This window comes from Ctenopharyngodon idella, chromosome 12, assembly GCF_019924925.1.
Source record: "Ctenopharyngodon idella isolate HZGC_01 chromosome 12, HZGC01, whole genome shotgun sequence".
Classification (NCBI taxonomy): Eukaryota; Metazoa; Chordata; class Actinopteri; order Cypriniformes; family Xenocyprididae; genus Ctenopharyngodon; species Ctenopharyngodon idella.
The window spans coordinates 2,608,199-2,630,635 of NC_067231.1; the positions used below are offsets into that span (position 1 = coordinate 2,608,199).

Genomic DNA, 22,437 nt, shown 5'->3' on the forward strand with positions numbered 1-22,437 from the left:
GTTCAGTTTACTTGAAATATGTCAGTGCTGTGAAGTCAAAAAAAAAGAAAGATCTAAATACTCATAACAGTTCATTTAACTGAACTAATTTGTTAAATTTAAGTTTGTCCTACTCAAAACAATTAAGTATTTTGAGCATTAGGGTTTACACTGTGATTTAGGAGCAAAACATCATATTAAAGGGTTAGTTCACCCAAAAATGAAAATTCTGTCATTAATTACTCACCCTCGTGCCGTTTTACACCCGTAAGACCTTCGTTGATCTTCTGAACACAAATTAAGATATTTTTGTTTAAATCCGATGGCTCTGTGAGGCCTATCATGATTCGACATGCTGATTCATAACGCTCCGAATCTTCCTGAAGCAGTGTTTTGAAATCGGCCATCACTAAATAAGTCGTTATTTTGTTTTTTTTGGCGCACCAAAAATATTCCTGTCGCTTTATAATATTAATATTGAACCACTGTACTCACATGAACTGATTTAAATATGTTTTTAGTACCTTTATGGATCTTGAGAGAGGAAATGTCATTGCTCCCTATGTAGGCCTCACGGAGCCATCGGATTTAAACAAAAATATCTCAATTTGCGTTCCGAAGATTAACGAAGGTCTTACGGGTCTGGAACGGCATGAGGGTGAGTAATAAATTATAGAATTTTCATTTTTGGGTGAACTAACCCTTTAAATCTCATAAATTGTTGTGTTTGACGCTATGCTAAGCAAACATACAGTGCTATTGTAACAGAGGCCAGCTAGTAAGAGCTGTGCGAGTAAACCTCACTCCTCTGATCTCAAGAGGTGCTCCAGCGACTAACGCTAGAGGCTGTGGTCTTTAGCCTCCTTGTTAGAGCGCCCATCTCCCATGCCAGCGGACCTGGGTTCGAGTCCCGCTTAGAGCGGGTGGTTCGAACAGGAGGGGTTACACTATCCCTGTTGCCAAGAGCGATTGTTTTATTACTAATTTTGAAAAGTACATCCACATAAGATCATTTGAATGTTTTTAAGAAGAGCAAAAGCAAAGTAGGGTAAGTGAGAGGTCCGATCAAAGAAATGAGGGATTAAAACAGTATGAATAGAAAAGTGCCAGTAAAATAAAGTGGGGTACAGATTAACATGGTAAATAAAATGCTCTTTTTCGTTCTACCGAAAATGTGCCGGGAATGAACTACACTTTTACGTGCAGCTGATTGACAGATAAATCATGCGATCTTATTTCACTGTTGTTGCTAATGTTGAGGTTAATTCTGTACTGATAAAGAGGGCAAGCTTTACCATTCAAATGAACTGTGCGCATGCATTTCAGACACTTACATTGTTCTTGCTCCGTCTATGCAATAACTGTGTCCTTGTATGAGCTGAGTTTCTATTTACTTCAACTGCTCAGTTCTCTGGTGATTATCAATGGTATGACCCATTTCAAGAGCTGCCAAAATTACAATTTAAAAATCAGAATATGAGCATAGCTCACTTACATTCACTAAAATATTGAAACGTTTGCAATGCTGATCAAAACATGAGCGTCAGTGAATTGAATGTCAAAGTGCAGTTCTAGCTGAACTGGAAGTTTTGATTGGTTTTACACCGAGTCAGACCTGTCTATTATTGGCTGAAGCGCATGGGCTGCACCGCAGTAGTTTGAAAAGTGCCTGTCAATTGCCAGCTTGCCCTGTTGCTCTGTCGGCACTGGTGTCAAAGTACGAAGTTGAATACTTTATTTTTTATTCAACTCAAGTGTAAGTACCACAATTCAATTATATTCAAGAAAGTAGAAAAATTTGAAAAATGTACTCAAGTACTGTAACGAAAGTATTCGTAATTAATTACTTTCCACCTCTGTGTTACTGTAGCCATTCTGTGTGTGATTTTTATTTCCAAGCCATACTGGATTAATTTTAACCCAGCAATATAGTAATTTTTAAAGAACGGTTGAGTTAAATAACAGCCCAGCATGTTGGGTCAAACATTTAACTCAGCGCAGCTTGGTCAAAACAACCAAGTGAAGAGTTGTTCCTTTTTTGACCCAGTGCCAAATTGCGTTAACAAAATTCAACAGGGCGGGAATTGATTTTATCCAAGCAGTATTGATTAGATGGTCTCTGAAAGACTGTTTGAAAAACGACCAATGTTTCCTGCACAACTATCGAGTGGAACTACAGAGCATCACAAAATAATCTATTGTCTTTGCAGACTGCAAGCAGCAGTACAAACTGGTTTAAATTAATTTGACTAAGTACCAGAATTCTATGGAACAGAACGCAAGGGTCTCAAGACGAGCTGAATATTTTTGTTTTGTATTTTGGAACTCTTTAAAACTACATTATGTCATATCAGGCCTCCTCAATCCATTGCACACGCCGTCACAATATCTTTACCCAGCTCGTAAGTCTCTGTCTGTTTCAGAGCACACAGGGTTTAAGAATGAGACGGCAGCTTTATCTTTGGCTTTGACAGGATGTCGGTTTTGAACACACTGTCTGTCTGACGGATGACACTTGTGATAGGATTATTTCAATCTGCAGAAGACAGATCCAGAAATTACACAGCATATGCGAGCGGAAGCGTTTGGGTTTATCAGTAAAGCATGCAGTGAGGCGCACATATGCTTAAACAGATGCACAGACCTTCGACACCACACACGCACACGCACGCACACACGCGCTCGACTGGTTAAACGCCCGAAGCTTTGAGCGAAAGCTTCCTTTAGCACACATTAAATATCCATCAGCCTCTTGCTGATGAAGTCCATTAATTCCTGCAAAATGATAAAAGAGAGCAGTCACATAACGGTCATACTGAACACAGAAAGATGTACTGAATAGAATCTTCCTAAATGAGGACATTATACACTTTTGTCACATTTTGTTTTCCCAGCTTATAATGCAAGTCAATATTTCGGGCATAAAAATACTTATAATTTAGTTTTCCCACAATAAACTCATAATTACTGCTCACTGATAGTAAGTAAGGTAGTTGTTGTAGTTAAGTTTAGGTATTGAGTAGGATTATGGGATGTAGAATATGGTCATGCAGAGTAAGTCATTGTGCTTTATAAGTACTAATAAACAGCCAATATCCTAGTAATATGCATGATAATAAGCAATTAAGCAACATGCATGGATGAATTGTTCACAATAAGATCAATAACATGCTTTTCGCAAATAAACCGAATTTAAAAGGAACGCACAGGACTTCATTAACATAAATCAAGATAAAACATTATAAAACAGATACTATAATTGTCAGGGACAGAGTCTGTTTCGGTTTCTTTTTGGTCAGTTAGAGGTCTGTTATGTTCATTTCAGTTCCATGTATTAATTTGTTGCCATGGTTACTGATTGCTCTGCGCACCTGTTTCTTGTTTAGTTCATTTTCTCCTGTGTATTTAAGCCCTCAGTTTAGTTCACTCATTGTCCAGTATTGTCCTTATGTTTGTAAAGCAGTTACGTTTTTTTCTTTCTTTTTTTGGGGGGGGGGGGGGGGACTTGTGTTGGACTTCCTTCTTTGTTTTAATTCATTAATAAAGTAAAACAACTGTTATTATATTCACCCCACCTTTTCCTTGTCTTTTCCTCGCCTGCATCTAATACTGTAAAAAAAAAAAAAAAAAATGCAACTAAATTTTTTTGTATACATATTAATTTGTTAATATTAATTAATGCATTAACATGAACTAACAATGAGCATTTATTGACCTTTGTTAATGTTAGTTAATAAATATGTTCATGTTAGTCCACAGTGCATTAACTATAATGTTAATGTTTGAACACTGTTTGAAGGGGCGTGTCTGCTGTGAGACTTCAGTGTAAACGCCCACTGCTGTGATTGGCTGACATCTTTGCATTTGAAATGAGTATTACATGTGGAATCCTCACAAGTACTTTTACTATTACAGCTGTCGCGATTAACGAATCGTGAAAAGTTTTGATTATTGCATTATATTTAGATCTATTCCTATCACATGGAAGGTTGCAGTGATGTTCATTGAGCAGATGACAGTCTGTTGATCGTGTGAATGCAGTGATCTCGTCATTTGCAACAATTTCTGAACTCTCATGAAATGCTTTCACCATAACTAACAATGCAAACACAATGTAAATACAGTAAGTTGTGTAGTGTAAGAGCATCACTATACTTTAACAAATGAAAACTTATTGTAAAGTGGTACCATTTAATTTGGGTCACACTCTCTGCTAGATCTAAACAGTAACATCTCCAAACTGTGTCCCCTATATAGCTGAATTTTAAGTATACAAGGGAGAAGAAACAGCAGCTTTACAAGATGTCTACACAGGTGCTGATAAAAGACTCGCACACACTCACTCGCACACGCCATCTGGGCCAGTCCCTTAGAGAGATCCGCTGACTAGCCCTCATTAGCTCCAATAAAGATCAACACGGCTGCTATCAGACACAATACTGGGACATTCACTCACTGTCTGCTGGAAAACCTTCAAAGTCGCCGTTTTATTTCACTGACGGAAACATTATGCTAAGGGAAAACATTTCTGGCTGGTAAAAATAAATATGCAATGCAGTGTGCAAGTGCAATTGAAAAAGTTATTAGGTGCTGCTGTCTAAAATGATTTCCACACATGTACTGCAGCACTGCTTTCAAATGCAGCTAAAGCCGAACCCTGCGTTTGATCCATTCTGCTTTATAAAGAAGGCCAGGTGGCACGGCCACACACAAACATGCCAACTAAACGCCTCCTAAAGAGCGAGCCGAGCAAAGGTCTGAATAGTGGAGCTGAAAATGAACTTAAACCTAGAAATAAGCAGAAAGATTAAAGGGATAGTTCACCCAAAAATGAAAATGATCCCATGATTTACTCACCCTCACGCCATCCTAGGTGTATATGACTATCTTCTTTTAGACGAAGACAATCGGAGTTATATTAAAAAATATCCTGGCTCTTCCAAGCATTATAATGGAGTGAATGGCACTCCTGATTTTGAAGTCCAAAAAAAAATTGCAAAAAGAGAGAGAACATGGGATATTTAAAACTAACACAATCTCATGGCAATTCATAACCATTTTAAGTTTGTGGAAAATAATTCGTATTCCTTTAGTGCACATTAAACGTACGAAAGTTCGTAAGTTTGCTTAGATAAAAACATCTACCAAATGCATAAATGCATGTAAATATCCTTAGTTAATATCCTTAATTAAGAAACTGAAATAACAAAATACATTATAATGTTTTTTTTTTTGGGTTTTTTTTTGAGTGTCTGTTCAGCTGCTTTTAACCATGAACATATGCGTATCAAATCAAAATTTTGTACTCCCATTCTACAACATCAGTAGTTGCTTATCTGACATGCTGAACCAGCTCTAGGAGCTGCAGGACTGATAACTGAATGATTTACTGTTTAAACAACAATTTAGCAATGCTTAATGAGCATTTATAGTTTGTTTTCTTTCTAGGCATAGCAAAAATCATATTAAAAGGCCAAGAGCACATTCAGCGCCATCTTAAAGTAAACAGTTTTGTTGTTATGGTGCAGAAATGTTTACTGAATGTTTGCTGCACTCAAGGGCAATAAACACTGTAGGGAGGTACAGGACTTTAACAGCACAACAACCCAAACTAAAGCCCTGGAGTGCGAATTGATGGGATGCATCAGTGAAACGTGTTACAGTTCAGCAGGGGTTTTACAGTAAGCCAGAAACTGACGTTTTATAGTAAGGCAAGAAGTTCAAAACTTACAAGACTACAAAATTTACTCCTCCATCTAAAATGTATTAAATGAATATGCTGTATCAAGATAATAGTCCACTCATAAATACACTACCGGTCAAAAGTTTGGAAACATTACTATTTTTAATGTTTTTGAACAAAGTCTCTTATGCTCATTAAGGCTGCATTTATTTCATAATAAATACAGAAAAAACAATAATATTGTGAAATATTATTACAATTTAAAATTATGGTTTTCTATTTTAATATACTTTAAAATATTATTTATTTCTGTGATCAAACCTTAATTTTCAGTATCATTACTCCAGTCTTCAGTGTCACATGATCCTTCAGAAATCATTCTAATATGCTGATTTGATACTCAGTTATTATCAATGTTGAAAACAGTTGTGTTGCTATACATTTTTTTGGAACCTGTGATACTTTTTACAGGATTCATTGATGAATAAAAGGTTAAAAAGAAAAGCATTTATTCAAAATATAAATCTTTTCTAACAATATAAATCTTTACTATCACTTTTTATCACTTTAACACATCCGTGCTGAATAAAAGTATTAATTTCTTTCAAAAAAAGAAAGAAAAAAAAAAAATTACTGACCCCAAACTTTTGAACGGTAGTGTATATTGTTACAAAAGATTTCTATTTTAAATAAATGCTGATATTTTTTAACTTATTATTCATCAAAGAATCCTGAAAAAGTATCACAGGTTATAAAATAATATTAAGCAGCAAAACTGTTTCCAGCATTGATAATAAATCATCATATTACAATGATTTCTGAAGGATCATGTGACACTGAAGACTGGAGTAATGATGCTGAAAATTCAGTTTTGATCACAGAAATAAATTATATTTTAAAGTATATTAAAACAGAAAACCATAATTTTAAATTGTAATAATATTTCACAATATTATTGTTTTTTCTGCATTTATTATGAAATAAATGCAGCCTTAATGAGCATAAGACTTCATTCAAAAACATTAAAAATAGCAATGTTTCCAAACTTTTGACTGGTAGTGTATTTTATAACATTTCACTAGAACTTGTTTTTGACATTGAGTTGATTTTGGTCTTTGTAAAAGCACTGGGGTTGGGAATTGAACCTTGCTGCCTCACATCACCATTTTTATTCTGTTACAAGAATCGGAGACTTCGGTCAAAACCGCTGGCTTTGATTCTATCCTCAACACAGATTCAAAAGATTCTGGTTCTGATGCTTTATGGGCAATTAAGCTGAAAGAATTAGATCTTCGATTAAAACAACAAGAATGTGAGGCTCAGGCAATAAGACTTTGAGTAATAGAAGCTGAGCGAGTGCAGCATAGGAATGAGATGGAGACTCTGAGATTAAGTAGCAGACCTACTCCATCACCTCATGTTAGATCAATAGCAAATTTGTTTTAAAACAAATCTACAGTGGAGAATCCAGTTGTCTGAGTGACAAATACACAGTCATTATGTGTTAGAGTGAGTGTGAACAAGTCAGATCACAACAGCTCCATATTCTCCAATCATACAGAGAAAATGCTGAGGAAACAAAGATTCCAGCAACGAGCAATTTGACTGCCCACACTAGACGCGACGCAACAGTGAGAAGCGATAAAATCAATCAAAAACCACAGCCAATCAGAAGAGAGTGTGGGCGGGCTCTGTCTGCAAGAGCACAGCAGACACAATGAAATAGATAAGTACAAAGTAAAATTCATAAATATTACACAATTTAAACATTGTTTAAAGTACATACGGAGTGACTGAACCAATCTTTGTCATCGAATACACTCGTTTGTTCGCACTGAGTTGATGTTTGAACGTTCTTGTGCCCATTTATTTATTTTCAAGATCTGATGTGAATTAGCCAGTGTTGTTTTCATTACAGCTAAAAAGCTGGGAACACAGAATGATATTCAAACTCACGTTAGACGCTTTTAACATTAAATAAATCACATAAACAGTACCTGATATTATCATTGCCATACTTTGTGTTGCTGTTTCAGCCGCGACGTCGCGGAGAAATAGAAACAGTTTCTAAAATAGAATATTCACGTGTCGCCGCCGCGGCTGGTTAGGACACGGTGTCAGGCATGCAAGTGCAGCTCCTATCTCTTTGAATGGGAAAACATTAAATTCTCCAAAGCTGTTCATCAAGTTTTCGATTAAATTTCATATTTGAAATCATGAAATCTGACAACAACTGTCTCATAAATTTTGTTTCTAAACACTTAAATCATGGAAAAAAAACAGCATTTTTCAGGCTGGATCTAGCTAATGCGCAGTAGAAGGCAGGACTTATTCCGCCATTTTGCACTAAATACTAAAAATTGTACATTTTGCCATTGGTACATGTCCAAAAACAACCATGGTTTAAGCAATGGAGGGCTTAAAGTTACAAATATCATGGTGAGACAACCGTCCTGATATCATAATGCAGAAAATCTTGAATGCAATGTAAGTCACTTTCAATAAAAGTGCATAACTCATTAAAAAGGATTGGTTATAAAATGTCATGTGGTGTGACTCACCAAAATTTAATGATATTCAAATGAATAATTAATGATATTTGTTTAAAACAAACTTGTTGCCTTGAAAAAATATATATATTAAAACTTTTTTAAAATGATTCAGATGTGTACACGTGTTTAATGTGCAATGAAAATTACACTCGATTACACTTTATTTTAAGGTGTCCATGTTACAGTGTAATTATATATTTAAGTACTGAGTAATAATAACTAACTACATGTACTTACTATAGGGTTAGGGTTATAATGAGGGTTTGGTTTAGGGTTAATTGCATGCAATTATGCATAATTTATAGTTATTACTACAGTATCTGCATGTAAACTGTAATAATGACACTGTAAAATAAAGCGTTACCGAATGTTTTTCAAAACCATAAACCAACATTCGAGGACATTTCTTGTCGAACAAAATTTTTTAATTTCCTAATCTTATACTCTTTTAATTTATTTAGTCTAAAAAATGCTGGGTTAAAAAAAACAACCCAAGTTGGGTTGAAAATGATTGAAAATGACAAACCCAATGATTGGGTTGTTTTAACCCAGCGGTTGGGTTAAATATTTGCCAAACCTGCTGGGCAGTTTTATTTAACTCAACTATTGCTTAAAAATTACTGTATGTCTGGCTTAAAATGAACCCAAAATAGGTTGGAAATGAAAAATCAGGCAACAATAATAATCAAAAGGTGAACATTTATTAATAAGCAATTTAATAAATGTTTATTGTTTAATCATTATTCATTAAACATATTAATAAATGTTCGTTTCCAACATATTTTGGGTTCATTTTAAGCAAGCAATAAAGTAATTTTTAAACAATTGCTGAGTTAAATAAAACTACCCAGCAGGTTAGGCAAACATTTAACCCACACGCTGGGTTTGTCCATTTTCAACCCAGAATTTTTTAGAGTGCCATGACAATACAACCATATTTGTTCAGTTTCATATCGCCATCGCCAAGAGAAATCATAATGTAACATTATACTCTGCAGTAAACTCTTACTGAGAATAATAGACAGGGCATATAAACATACTCACATAAGCTGAATGCAGAAAGTGTTTTTTAGAGAGCCAGAGGAGAATAAAGAAAGGGCAGACAGTAATAAGACTTTATGCAGTCTGCATTATGATGAGTCGAGGTCATTGATGTGGGTGAAATCCAGGAAGAATATCACAGCATGACAAGTTCTTTGTTTGTGTGCTGTACAGATGCATGAGGTTTTCTTTCTTATGTGCTACAGTAGTTTCTATGCACAGTTTCATCTGTGAATCAGTGACCACAAAAACAGCTGTAGTCCTGCAGTAGCGGATCAACAGCCTGTGAAAGCTGCTCTAGATGCGTTTGGAGATGAATTCATACAGGCATGACGAGGACATCCATTCTTAAAGTCCCAGCGGTGAAAGAAAAGGACACTTTCTACAGTCACATAATGACCAAGCCTCAAAATGAGAGCGAAAGGGCATCCAAAACACTTCAATAATAGTGGAAAGAGTGGATAGAGTTACTGCAAGTAAAACATTCAATTAAACAGTGTACTTATAACTACTACAAACACTGCCATTTAAAATATTTTAATATTTTTAAAATAAGTCTCTTCTGCTCACCAAGGCTGCATTTATTTGATCAAAAATAGAGGAAAAAAACAGTAATATTGTGAAATATCATTTCAATTTAAAATACTGGATTTCTATTTTAATATTCTTTAAAATGTAATTTATTCCTGTGATCAAAGCTGGATTTTCAGCATCATTACTCCAGTCTTCAGTGTCACATGATCCTTCAGAAATCATTCTAATATGATTTATTATCAATATTGTGCGGCTTTAGTATTTTTTTATAACCTATAACAGCATTTATTTAAAATAGAAATCTTGTGTAACAATATACACTACCGTTTAAAAGTTCGGGGTCAGTAATTTTTTTTCTTTCTTTTTTGAAAGAAATTTATACTTTTATTCAGCAAGGATATGTTAAAGTGATACTAAAGACTTATATTGAAAAGATCTCTATTGTGAATAAATGCTGTTCTTTTTAACTTTTTATTTGTCAAAGAATGAAAAAAGTATCACAGGTTATAAAAAAAAACATTAAAGCAGCACAACGGTTTCCAACATTGATAATAAATCAGCATATTATAATGATTTCTGAAGGATCATGTGACATTGAAGACTGGAGTAACGATGTTGAAAATTCAGCTTTGATCACAGAAATAAATTACATTTTACAATATCTTCACATAGAAAACAGCTATTTTAAACTGTAATAATATTTCACTATTAGATCACATAAATACAGCCTTGGTGAGCAGAAGAGACTTCTTTCAAAAACATTAAAAAGTCTCACCAACTCCAAACTTCTGATATAAAAATCACCAAAGCACAATGGCTTTTAGTTCATTTAATGCATGTGTGTGTAAAACTAGATCAGTGCATTTCATAACCTGAAATCTCAGGAGTGATTTGTGCAAGGTGGAATCTGATTGGACTGGATCTTTTACGCAGCCAGACACAGAGGAAAAAATAGACTCAGTTTCTCTGGCAGTCTTGTAAACGATCAGAAAGCACAATATCAGTACAGCAACTGTCCTTACGAGTGTAAGCCACGAGACACAAGCTGTGAGTCAGGACTCTCAATACTGGAAAATGCAATTGAGTGGTGTGAACCCATTTTTCCCAACACCATTCACATGCAAATAAGCCTCTCTCTGGCATTTCTGCAGATGTACCACTGAAAGTTTCCTACACCTACAGCTCTGCTATAAGTGAGCTTTATGAATACATTCAGCTGGAGATCACGCTTGCTGGCTGCTGGTCTCATGTGTTCAGATTTAAATGAAGTAAAAGGGCAGGACTATCAGTCACTCCGGACAGGCGAGGAATTTATAATGCTGCAAGAATACAGCTGCACGCATTGTATTTCTGCTTTGAAACGTATTAAGCTGTACAACTGTGTACGGTCAACATCATAAGTGACCAGTTTGGATGCAGCAAATCTGCCAAAATAGTGCCTTAAAATGCAACCTCTGTCCATTTACTCTAAATTGGATATAAGATTGGATATAATCTTGCACATACAAGCAGTTATATCAGATTAGTTTAATTTCAAAAACAAATAAGACAATTTCATTCTCTTTTACAATCACTATGTTGTTCATTTGGCCGAGACTTTCATTTTATGTTCACAAACTAATTACTGAATCTAAATTATTTTCTGTGGTAATCAACAGCATGGCACAGATGTTGTGGATAGAGCAACACTGCACAACATTATCTTTTCTTGTTTTTCAGTTAAATATCTAAACATTCTTAAATCAAGATAGGGCGGTTACTTGTAGGGTTATTATTGTCAATAAAACCCATAACATCTATACTTGAAATAAAATAAACATTAACTAAAATAATTAATAAAAATTACTGTATTTCAGCTGTTTGCCAAGGCAACATTTCTCATTTTTGTTTAGTTTATGTAAAAGTACTAAAATAACTCAAACTAAAACTTAATAAAATTATAGGCATATAAAAAAATAAAAAAATGAAAAAATAGGGATGCACGATATATCGGCCACCATATCGGTATCAGCCGATATATGTTCATTTTTAATGTTATCGTTATCGGCCCGATAAGAAATTCTGGCCGATATATGAAAGCCGATACATAATGGATTATTTCCTTCAGCTGAGACACTTCAAATGTGCACTGTTTGCCATGATGGTTTTGAATTGCTTGAAATATTGATTGGAGTCACTTCAAAAAGGAAAATACAGTTAAGTGCAGCGTACAGCACAAGTCTGTCATATAGGCTACATAAAATTATAATGAGAACATTATAATTGTGTGTTTGGGACAAGGCTTTTAATGGTGAGACTTTAGTTTTTGTAATCAGGCTCTCAGAAATTATATAAAAAAAGTTTTATCGGAGAATTATCGGTTATCGTATCGGCCAAAAAATGGTGCATCCCTAAAAAACCTAATAAACAAATACAAAAACGCACAACAAAACTTGAAACTAACTAAAATTAAAATTAAAAATACAAATAAAATCTAATTTAAAATATTAACTAAAACTATAATAGTATATCGGTGACTGGATTCGTAAACACCTCAGATTGGCCATTGTGTTGACGCGCTCATTGGATATGTCTGTGATTGGTTTATTTAGTTTCTGAATAAATGATCAACGCACAGGAGCATTTGAAATCACACGGAAGTGTTTGAATTTGAAAGCAGACATCTATCAGTGGATTGATCCGCAATAGACGCCTGCTTTCAAAAAGCTCCCGTGTGTATCTGTGTAAGCGCTCAGTGAAGAGCGTCATTGATGACAATGTTTTGATGACAATTTACAATGTTTTTACGGCATTGATCATTGAAGCCAATCACAGACATATCTGATGAGCGTGTGAACACAATGGCCAATCAGAGGTGTTTACAAATCCACTCAACAGCGCTCAAAGCATCACATTTTTAAAATTTCAGTACAGACTTGGTACCGAAGTCGGTACTTTTGACAACTCTAATGACTTGAGTCTTGTTTTCTGAAAAACAAATATTAAAATGTATTCACAGTTAAGTGAGTTTATGCTTAAAACAAGAACAAATATCTTTCAATGGGGTCAAAAAAATAATAGTTTTTGACCCAATGGGCAGATATTTGTTTGTTTTACTATTTTCCCCCTGAAAACAATACATAATAAATTCATTTTGCTTCTCCAGTGATTTAAGAATGTTTAGATAATCAAGACCATTTTTTTATTTTTTTTTCCTTCCCAAATGTGTTTTAAGAATGTTGAGATATTTTTAATGGAAAACAAGAAAAAAAGCTGTGTAAGAAAATCATTTTTTGCAGTGTTGTCAATGAATTTGCAGTCATACAGACTGCACACAAAAACAATGCATATTTTATTAATACTCCCATGTCTATTTATTTGACAGTCATGTAATATGCAGGATAAGTTACAGTTAGCTGGTCATTAACACAAATTAAGCCCATTTCGCTACTGTTTATTTTGTGGTAATGACCAGTGGATTGTATATTTTATATCAACTTCAGCATGTAAGAAGTAAATTTGCACAATTTATGGACAAGTACAAATTCTTTCACTAACATTTAGCTTGATTTAAAGTGCCGCAGTCACAGTGAGAGGATAACAGGGATTACAGATGAAACGGCTCAATTACAGCACAAAGTCTCTCCTCTGTATCACTGTTTACAGAGCACAACTTCTGCATGCTGGTTTCTGTAAATCCGACAAGTCGATTTCTGGCTCAACCACTGTCAAAGTGTAGATTTATGTGCATAGTTTGTCCAAACAGAGGCAGACAGGACTATTTGGGGGGAAAAAAATTGTCTTAAAAGTAATTGTCTTTATGGGTAAGTTATTAAATCATTCACTCAAGTCATTCATTCAAACACACTGATTTATACGGAGCCCCGGACATGACATGCAGGGAAAAAAATAGTAGGCTAAATCGTGCGCACGATTTACTAATTCGTTCCCTCGATTTACTAAAACGTGTGCGCGATTTACTAATTCGTTCCCTCGATTTACTAAAACGTGCGCACGATTTACCATTTCGTTCCCTCGATTTACTAACACGTGCACACGATTTACTATTTCATTCGTGTGCACAATTTAGTAAATTGAGGGAACGAATTAGTAAATCGTGTGCATGATTTAATTTTTTTTCTTGCATGTCATGTGCGGGGCTCCGTAGATTTATTCAGAAACTAAATAAGTAATTGTCTCTACAAGCGAGTCATTGAATCATTCACTCAGGTGATTTGTTCAAAACACTGATTCATTCAGGAGCAAAACAAGCAATTGTCTTTATGAGTGAGTCATTAAATCATTCACTCAAGTGATTTGTTTTAAAACACTGATTCGTTCAGGAATGAAACAAGTCAGGCAGGCTTGTTCGAGATGCATCAGCAGACCAATCGCCGTATGACATCAAAGTACCACGAGAGCGATTCAAAAGCATAAGAAGTCGTATGCGCTCCAATCGTTCTCGCGATAATTTGATGTCATAGGACGATCGGTTGCACAGTGCCGATGCACCTTGAACAAGCCTGTCTTTATGACTGAGTCATTGAATCATTCACTCAGGTGATTTGTTTTAAAACACAGATTAATTTAGGAATGAAACAAGTAAGTGTCTTTATGAGTGAGTCATTGAATCATTCACTCACATGATTCATTCAAAAACTCTGATCCATTTAGGAATGAAACACCACTTTTTGTAACAATTTTCAAACTGTTTGCCGCATTAATAGTAAAATTAAATAGAACACATAAGTATTTGAGGATAGAGAGAGGGAATATGATTGAGACAACAACTCATTCTGGTACTGGTTATCATGTTCCTATGTATGGTGTGCCATGTTGCTTCACTTTTTCTGCATCATATCTAAAATAAAAATATAACTACTATGAATTTTATTACTACCACAACTTTTGATTAGAAATATTTTTAAAAAGTTCAGCCACAATTTTCACTGTCCATCTAAAGAGAGACCTTAAATGAAGGCCTTTCAGATTCACATTGACTAAAGTAGTCCGAACACAAAGACACTTTGTCCAATCTTCTAGATTAGCTCACATAAATGATAAAGTACTGTGCTTGTGAAGAGCCCGCATTGCCCTTGGCTGTATTGAAGTAATGGAAGAGCTGAAATGATGCACAGCTGTCTCAGGACACAAAATCCTTCATCTGTTCATGTCATCTGTCTGTAGTGCTCTTAAAAATTGGTTTGAAAATACAAGCCCTGAGGAGCTTCAAAAGATAATGATGGATTCTTCTTATTGATATAAAAGAAAGGAGCCACACAAATGGCCTATTTTATTGCCAGATGTAAGAAATTATGGCTTTGTTGCTTCGTAGCGGCTAAGCACTTAGAAAATAAAGACTGCCATCATTTCATTTTAGGAACCAATTGATTTTTACTTAAATGAGTGTGACTGAGGGTTGCATTGAAATAATAATTGACTACGAATTCTAAAGCTAATAAAAATGCATGCATTTATATACATTAATGCATGTATATCTTCTCTAGTGCAACTGAGGATTGCACTGAAATAATAAACAACTATGAATTCTAAAGCTCATAAACCGCATTTGCACTACCGAAATATCGAAAAAGCTGGAATAATTACTATTTTTTAATGTGTTCGAAAAATACATTAAAAAATAGTAATTATTACAAACTTTGCGATGAGATATTAAGATATTAAGCAGACAGAATACTATACTCTAATGACTGCTAGTTGATGTAGTTGCAAAGTTACTTATAATTAGTAGAATGTCTAAAGTGGATAAGCCTCATACTCACCAAGGCTGCATTTATTTGACCGAAAATACACTTAATACAGTGATAAAAATTAAATCAAAGCACTCTTGGTGAGCATAAGACACTTCTTACAAAATCTTAATTACTCCAAACTTTTGACCGGTAGTGTATATGCATTAATGCATGTATATTTTGTATTCTCTACTCACCCTGAAGTCTATACCAACTGTTGAGATGAAGCTCCCAGCCAGAAATGCTCCATCTTTAAAGCGAACCAACAGACAGGTTTTCCCCACCCCAGAGTCACCAACCAGCATTACCTGGAGAAAAACACAGATTAAAGATGGAGCAAGACATGCAATATATCCCATCATCTTTCTCTTTTCTTCCCTGCCTCTTATTCTATTAAGAGACAAAACAACCTCTCATCTTTCCATCAGTGTCAATCAAACCATGTCTGCTTCCCTGCAGCACTTAGAAAGACTCTTTCAAGGCCGTAAAGATTAAAGGCAGGAATATCGTAGTGGGAAGGAGAGGTTTTGCTTGCAGAGAGAGGAGATTAGATCAAAACTACAGTGCACACTTACACCAAAACTCCACTTTCACAGCTTTAAAACTGTGATTTTCCCAAAAGGAATGGATTTTGCTTTGTTAAACCTATATAATCTTGACATACTTGAACTTCATTTCAAAATAAATTCACTGTTTTATTCAGATTCCCCTCAGACCTGATAAAACTTGCGATAGACAAACAAGCTCAGGTGTCTCCCCTTGTGACAAAGAAGTGCACTTAACGTAACTTCAAATTTTAAAAGTATATTTAAAGAGGGGTGGTTGATTATGATTTCACTTTTTTAACTTTAGTTAGTGTGTAATGTAGTGTGTAGTGTGCAAAGTTACAATGCTAAAGTTCAATGCAAAGGGAGATATTTTCTTTTAAAGAATTAGCTTTTTAAGGACTACAACAAACGGCTGGTAGAGACTACAACAAGCTTCTTCCTGGGTTGGTGACATCACAAACCCCAAAATTTACATAAACCCCGACCCCAAGAACACGCAACAAAGAGGCCATGTTGGGCTGCTTTAGAGAAGAGGAAGAGTTGTTGTAGTAGAGTGTTGTTGTCATGCCGTCATTTTACACCGGACTGCTTCACAAACGAGGGTCAATTCAACGCTGGATTTGCACAAAAGATTAACATGACGGCACATGCTAGTGGATGAGTTGAATCAACTCCACAGCAACTACATAAATTTATCCACTAACCATTCAGAAACGTCCAGTTTCATTCTAAAAGTTGTAACTTCTTCCTGAGTCTCTCCATCAGTGTCGACTCCGGTTTGAACAATGTAAGGCTGAACACCGTTACTGACAATCCTCATTTTGGCTGCGTGAGATTCTCCAGCTTTGTTGTTGTTGAGCAACCGAAGCTTGAGCTGTTAAAGCTCCGCCCTCTTCTGGAAAGGTGGCCGGGAGCAGCAGCTCATTTGCATTTAAAGAGACACACACACAAAAACGGTGTGTTTTTGCGCACACCCAAATAGGGGCAAATTTGACAAGCTATAATAAATGATCTGTGGCGTATTTTGAGCTGAAACTTTACAGACACATTCTGGGACACCAGAGACTTATATTACATCTTATGAATGGGGCATTACAGGACCCCTTTAAAAAAAAAAAAATGTACTTGCACATAATATAACATTAATAAAACAAAAGGTCACTTAAAGGAACACTCCACTTTTTTTTGAAAATAGGCTCATTTGCCAACTCCCCTAGAGTTAAACAGTTGAGTTTTACCGTTTTCGAATCCATTCAGCCGATCTCCGGGTCTGGGGGTACCACTTTTAGCATAGCTTAGCATAGTTCATTGAATCTGATTAGACCGTTAGCATCTTGCTCAAAAATGACCAAAGAGTTTCGATATCTTTCCTATTTAAAACTTGACTCTTCTGTAGTTACATCATGTACTAAGACCGACGGAAAATGAAAGGTTGCTATTTTCTAGGCCGATATGGTTAGGGTTAATATCATTGCGCCTGCTGCACCCATGGTACGGCAGCAAAGTTCCTTGATTATCATGCCGGAATGAGAGTATAGTTCCTAACCATATCGGCCTAGAAAATCGCAACCTTTCATTTTCCTTTAAAGAGAATACACTTTAATGACTGTTTCTTAACACACTTTAAAAAGTGCACTGTGTATTAACGTCAAATTAAAACTTTAACTTTAAAGTACATTTTAAATCACCTTTTGTCTTGTTTAAAGTACAAATCTTAAAGCACATGTTAAGTACTTGATTATAATTTTAACTGTAGTGTGTTATTTGGTATTACATTTCAAGTTAATATATCAACATATATATATATATGCACGACAAGTTTCTAAAGAAGTGGCATTAAAGTATATTTTAGGTTTATTTTATTATTTTATTTTTTATTATTAATTGTATTATGTGTGTCAGTACACTTTAACCATATTTACATATAAAGATTTACTAAAGTCCCACTTAAGGGAGTCAAAAAACGCTCTTAAGTTCAACTTATTGCATTTGATATAAAATTTAATTTTAATACATTTTCATTGTATTGTAAATAACATGCAATTGAGTGTCTGAAAACATTACATTCAGTTCACACTTAAGTATATTCCCTTAAAGTATATCATTTCCATAATAAGTACTCTTTTTAAAAATATGCTAAACTGTACTTTTCACAAGGTTCATTAACAGAAGAAGCTTCTTAAATGATAATTTTTCACAAACAGCATTGGTTGATTTATTACAACAATGCTAAATGATATGCAGCACAAGTAAAAATGAGTATAAAGCAGGTTATGAAACACTACTTTAAATTTATGGAGCTGCAGGATCAGTTTGGCGTTGCACAGCTATTCCTGTTCCTTTGCACTGTCCACTCTTAAGTGACTGCTGATGATTTCTGGTGGCATTTGATGCAATGTATGCAAGCCTATGCATATGATTCATCAGGGAATGATTATATAAATGCATTAATCACCAGATCAGAACTGTCTTCCACACTGAAGTCACCTAAACATTTCAGCCTAAATATGCAAAGCTCAAAAAACTCCTTATGCAGAATGTGACAGGAGAAAACTGAGAATGCTTGTAACTGAGCATACTTGCGTCAGGCTGGATAACCCAGTTGCTGTGCTCTGGCTTATCTGTATTGACACAGCTGTTCAATTAGAGGCTGCGCTTAAACTCGAGTCAAACGGAGCACGTAATTCTCATCCATATGGGACAGCCGGATAGTATTTCATTGTTTTTAATTATTGTTGTAGCATAAATAAAAGCCACAAACTCCATGCATAGTAAAGCTGCACACAATAATTGGCTATGAAATATAAATTTTATAACACAGAAGCCATGTTTATGCTGGCAAAATATTTATGCATACACATGTATGGCAAGCCAATTTAACACTTTTCCTTTAAAACTTAATAGTAGGCCTATATATTTAAAAATGAAGAAAAAAAAAAAAGTCAGATTTTTTTTTCAAGTAGAACAATTTATTGAACTAAATTTAAGAACTTTTGTTTTTTAAAAAAAGCATGTGTTTTATTACTTGGCTATATCGGGCTTTTATGGCTCATATAGTACGACATAGTGAGAATATGGAAGAAAAAACAGCTCAATTTAAACTTTATTCCCAAACTAAAAAAAAATATGCAATTTGGTGCAGATGCTAATATTCATATAGACAAAGATGAAATTCTGATGCTTGTAATGTAAATCAATGAGATCTTTATAACAGCATAGCAGATACTTACATAAAATGCATACAAACATCAGTCGTCACTCTTTATCTCCAAACAATATGTCTTATTAAGATGACATTTAAATGCTTAGTTTTATGATCAAAGCTCTGCAGTTTTGAAAACATATAAGGCAATGCAATACACTGATGATTGAGAGATGAACAAACCCTCAAAAGCCTGATGATCATATTTGAGTCTCGTGATTTTTATTATATATATATATATATATATATGGATAATCAAGTAAACCTGAGTTGCTTCAGTCCTGTAAAGTGTTCTTCTTGATATATTACTAACAATAGAAATGTTATTCTTTACTTCAGAAATACTTACAATAAAGTGATAACTGACTATAACCTCAGAAGCCCAGAGAATCTTACCTCAAATTAGTTACCAGTACAAATGAAATTGATACTTTATACTATTGAGATGTAATGAATGAGAACTAGTGATACGATACTAATTAGAACTGGAATAATTAATCTTCTGAATGGCTAGTGAAATTTAAATATACTACTATGTACTGAAATTACTAACTCGCAAATATAAAAATTAGGCTACTAGTAACATAAAATGAAGGAATAAATGTGTAAACCGCTTGCCATACTGCATGATGTTCGCGTTGTTTAAAGCAGTGCGTTTGTTGAGCTCATCTCGTACCTTGAAGGCGATGTCGTAGAATTCGCCGCTGTTGCTGAGAGAGGGTCGGCTGGGATGCACCACTCCGTTGGACTGGGTCGGGACTTTCTTACCCTTCTCTTTATCGCTCATAGGAGATGAGCTCGGTGAATTTGAACTCCCCTTTCCTTTGACCGCTTTTTTCCTCGACATAATTATTATGTATTCCTCGTGTGCGACGAGTAATTTATGAAGCACGCACTATTCAGCCCCAGGTTACTTTTCCCGATGTATAGCCTACGTCTTAGTAAGCGTGAATTAACTTTTCATCAATAAGCGTGTGCATGACTTCGTGGTTCCGTCAAATAAAGAGTGCGAGCAGTGCACCTGCTTCTGTGGCTCGCGACTGGTCCAAAATTGTGCAAAGAAAAAAACGTCTCTGTCTCCTAAATGCACTTGTGCTGTTGCTCCGTCAGTATGAAAGGGAAAATTCACCTCACTCCTCTAAGCAGCGTAGTAGTGCACGCGCGCAGGGCGCGTTGTCAACAATCAGTGGATGTGTTGGCCACGCGCACACTGAGCGCATCCTGGCAGCGCGCGAACGCTCCACTTGTTGGAATACAAACCCTCTTAAAGGCGCCGTCTTATTTTGAACGTACATCAGGATTAGTTTTAGGTATGATGGCTTGACAAAGAATAATCTCAAAGATATCAGCAGGACTTTTTTAAAAAAAAAATACCTTCTTCAACTTATTATTGACTGATTAGACTGCTAAAAGTTACAGCATTTACAGCCCTTACATTAATATGGAAGCTTGTTTCTGTCACAGAATAAAAAAAAAAGAAAGAAAATAAAAGTCAGACTTGGAGATATAAGCTCGCAATTGCGAGAAAAGAAGTGAGAATTGTGAAATAAAAAGTCGCAATAATCTTTTTATTTTTATTCCAATGTTAAAACAAGATTCCATACATTCATGTTTTTCCTGTAAAAGAGAAAAACTCTAAAAAATCCTGGGTTAAAAATAACCCAAGTTGGGTTAAATATGTACAAACTCAGCGGTTGGGTTAAATGTTTGACCAAACCTGCTGAGTAGTTTTATTTAACTCAACTATTGTTTAAAAATTACTATATTGCTTGCTTAAAATGAACCCAAAATAGTTTGGAAATTAACATTTATTAATATGTTTGATAAATGAACATTTATTAACAAGTATAATAAATAATAATTAAAAAAATATACATATTAAATTGCTTATTAATAAATGTTCACCTTTTGATTATTATTGTTGCCTCTAGTAATTATGTGTCTGATTTTTGGGTTCATTTTAAGCCAGACATATAGTCATTTTTAATCAATATTTGAGTTAAATGAAACTGCAAACATTTAACCCAACCACTGGGTCAAAACAACCCAAACGCTGAGTTTGTCCATATTTAACCCAACTTGGGTTGTTTTTAACCCAGCATTTTTTAGAGTAAGCTCTAGGTCATTTCGATAGTACATTATGCTACTATTAATGCAAGTAACCAAAAATAACAAGATATTTATGTTGCAATATTCTTGGCCAGAATATACTGTAAGTTGGACCAGACTTTATGCCGACAGTCAAAAGTCTGACTCGTTATTCAAGTGAAGATATGACTCATGTTCAAGTGTGGAAAATATAACACCAGTTTTTCAACACAGACCCTTACATAAGCTTCAGTACATGTATAGTCACTAGTGACTCACATGACTAAAAAAAGCTCTCATTTGTCTCCATCGTAATAAGAAATTATTCCTTAAAAAACAAAACAATTATCCGCAGCCTTAAGATTTCCTTCTAACCATCTGCTACTGTCATGAATTGCGTGAAGTGCACTAAATGACTATCCCACAAAGGTCATTTTTATCCTACACCTGTCACTTGGATCAGTTGCTATAGTTACGTTCTAATTGATTTTTTCATTTCTCAGGCTCAGTCTAACATATCAAACTTAACCTACAGGCAATATACAGTCTCTCCTTTATGGAGACACACTGTCACTTCCCAATATAATTACTCGTCATGAGCCCTTTACTTCTTCGCTGCTGCAAATAAAGGATCTGTCCAATGGCTACAACTGCTCAACCTAAATGAGGAGGGATAATTACCAGAAACAGATGCCCAAAGTCAGTGAGAGATCAGTTTAGAGATGGCCAGTCTGTGTTGCGTCTGCGGACACCAGCGCTTGCCAACTCTGGCTCATCATGACATCATGCAGTTACAGCCCGGTCTTACTCGTGAAGATTTGATGAACACAATCTAGATCCAGAAAAGACGCAACCTGCTTCAGGAGGATGATGGTCATTATATTATATCCTAATCTAGATCCAGAAAGGATGCAACCCGCTTCTGAAGGATTATTATATTATATTATATTATATATTAGTCACGTGTGTCTTGTTTAGTTCTGTTTTGGGGGCCGTTTACACAACACTGTTTTCAACTAAATATGTAAAACTTTTTGTGCGTTTTGGCTGTTCATTTACACGACAACAGCTTTTTGGG

General features: G+C 35.1%; 1 protein-coding gene across 1 annotated transcript in view; it reads right to left on the minus strand.

The window, feature by feature from the left end:
- Positions 1–20,512, minus strand: part of LOC127523504 (ras-related protein Rab-26) — a 97,205-nt gene extending 76,693 nt beyond the window's left edge. The window contains exons 1-2 of the mRNA XM_051914264.1: positions 19,948–20,512; positions 15,719–15,829 (exon numbers count right to left, since the gene is read on the minus strand). Coding sequence (XP_051770224.1) covers positions 15,719–15,829; positions 19,948–20,118 — 282 coding nt within the window. The 5' untranslated portion in view covers positions 20,119–20,512. The remainder of the gene's footprint in view (positions 1–15,718; positions 15,830–19,947) is intronic.
- Positions 20,513–22,437: the final 1,925 nt, after the last annotated feature.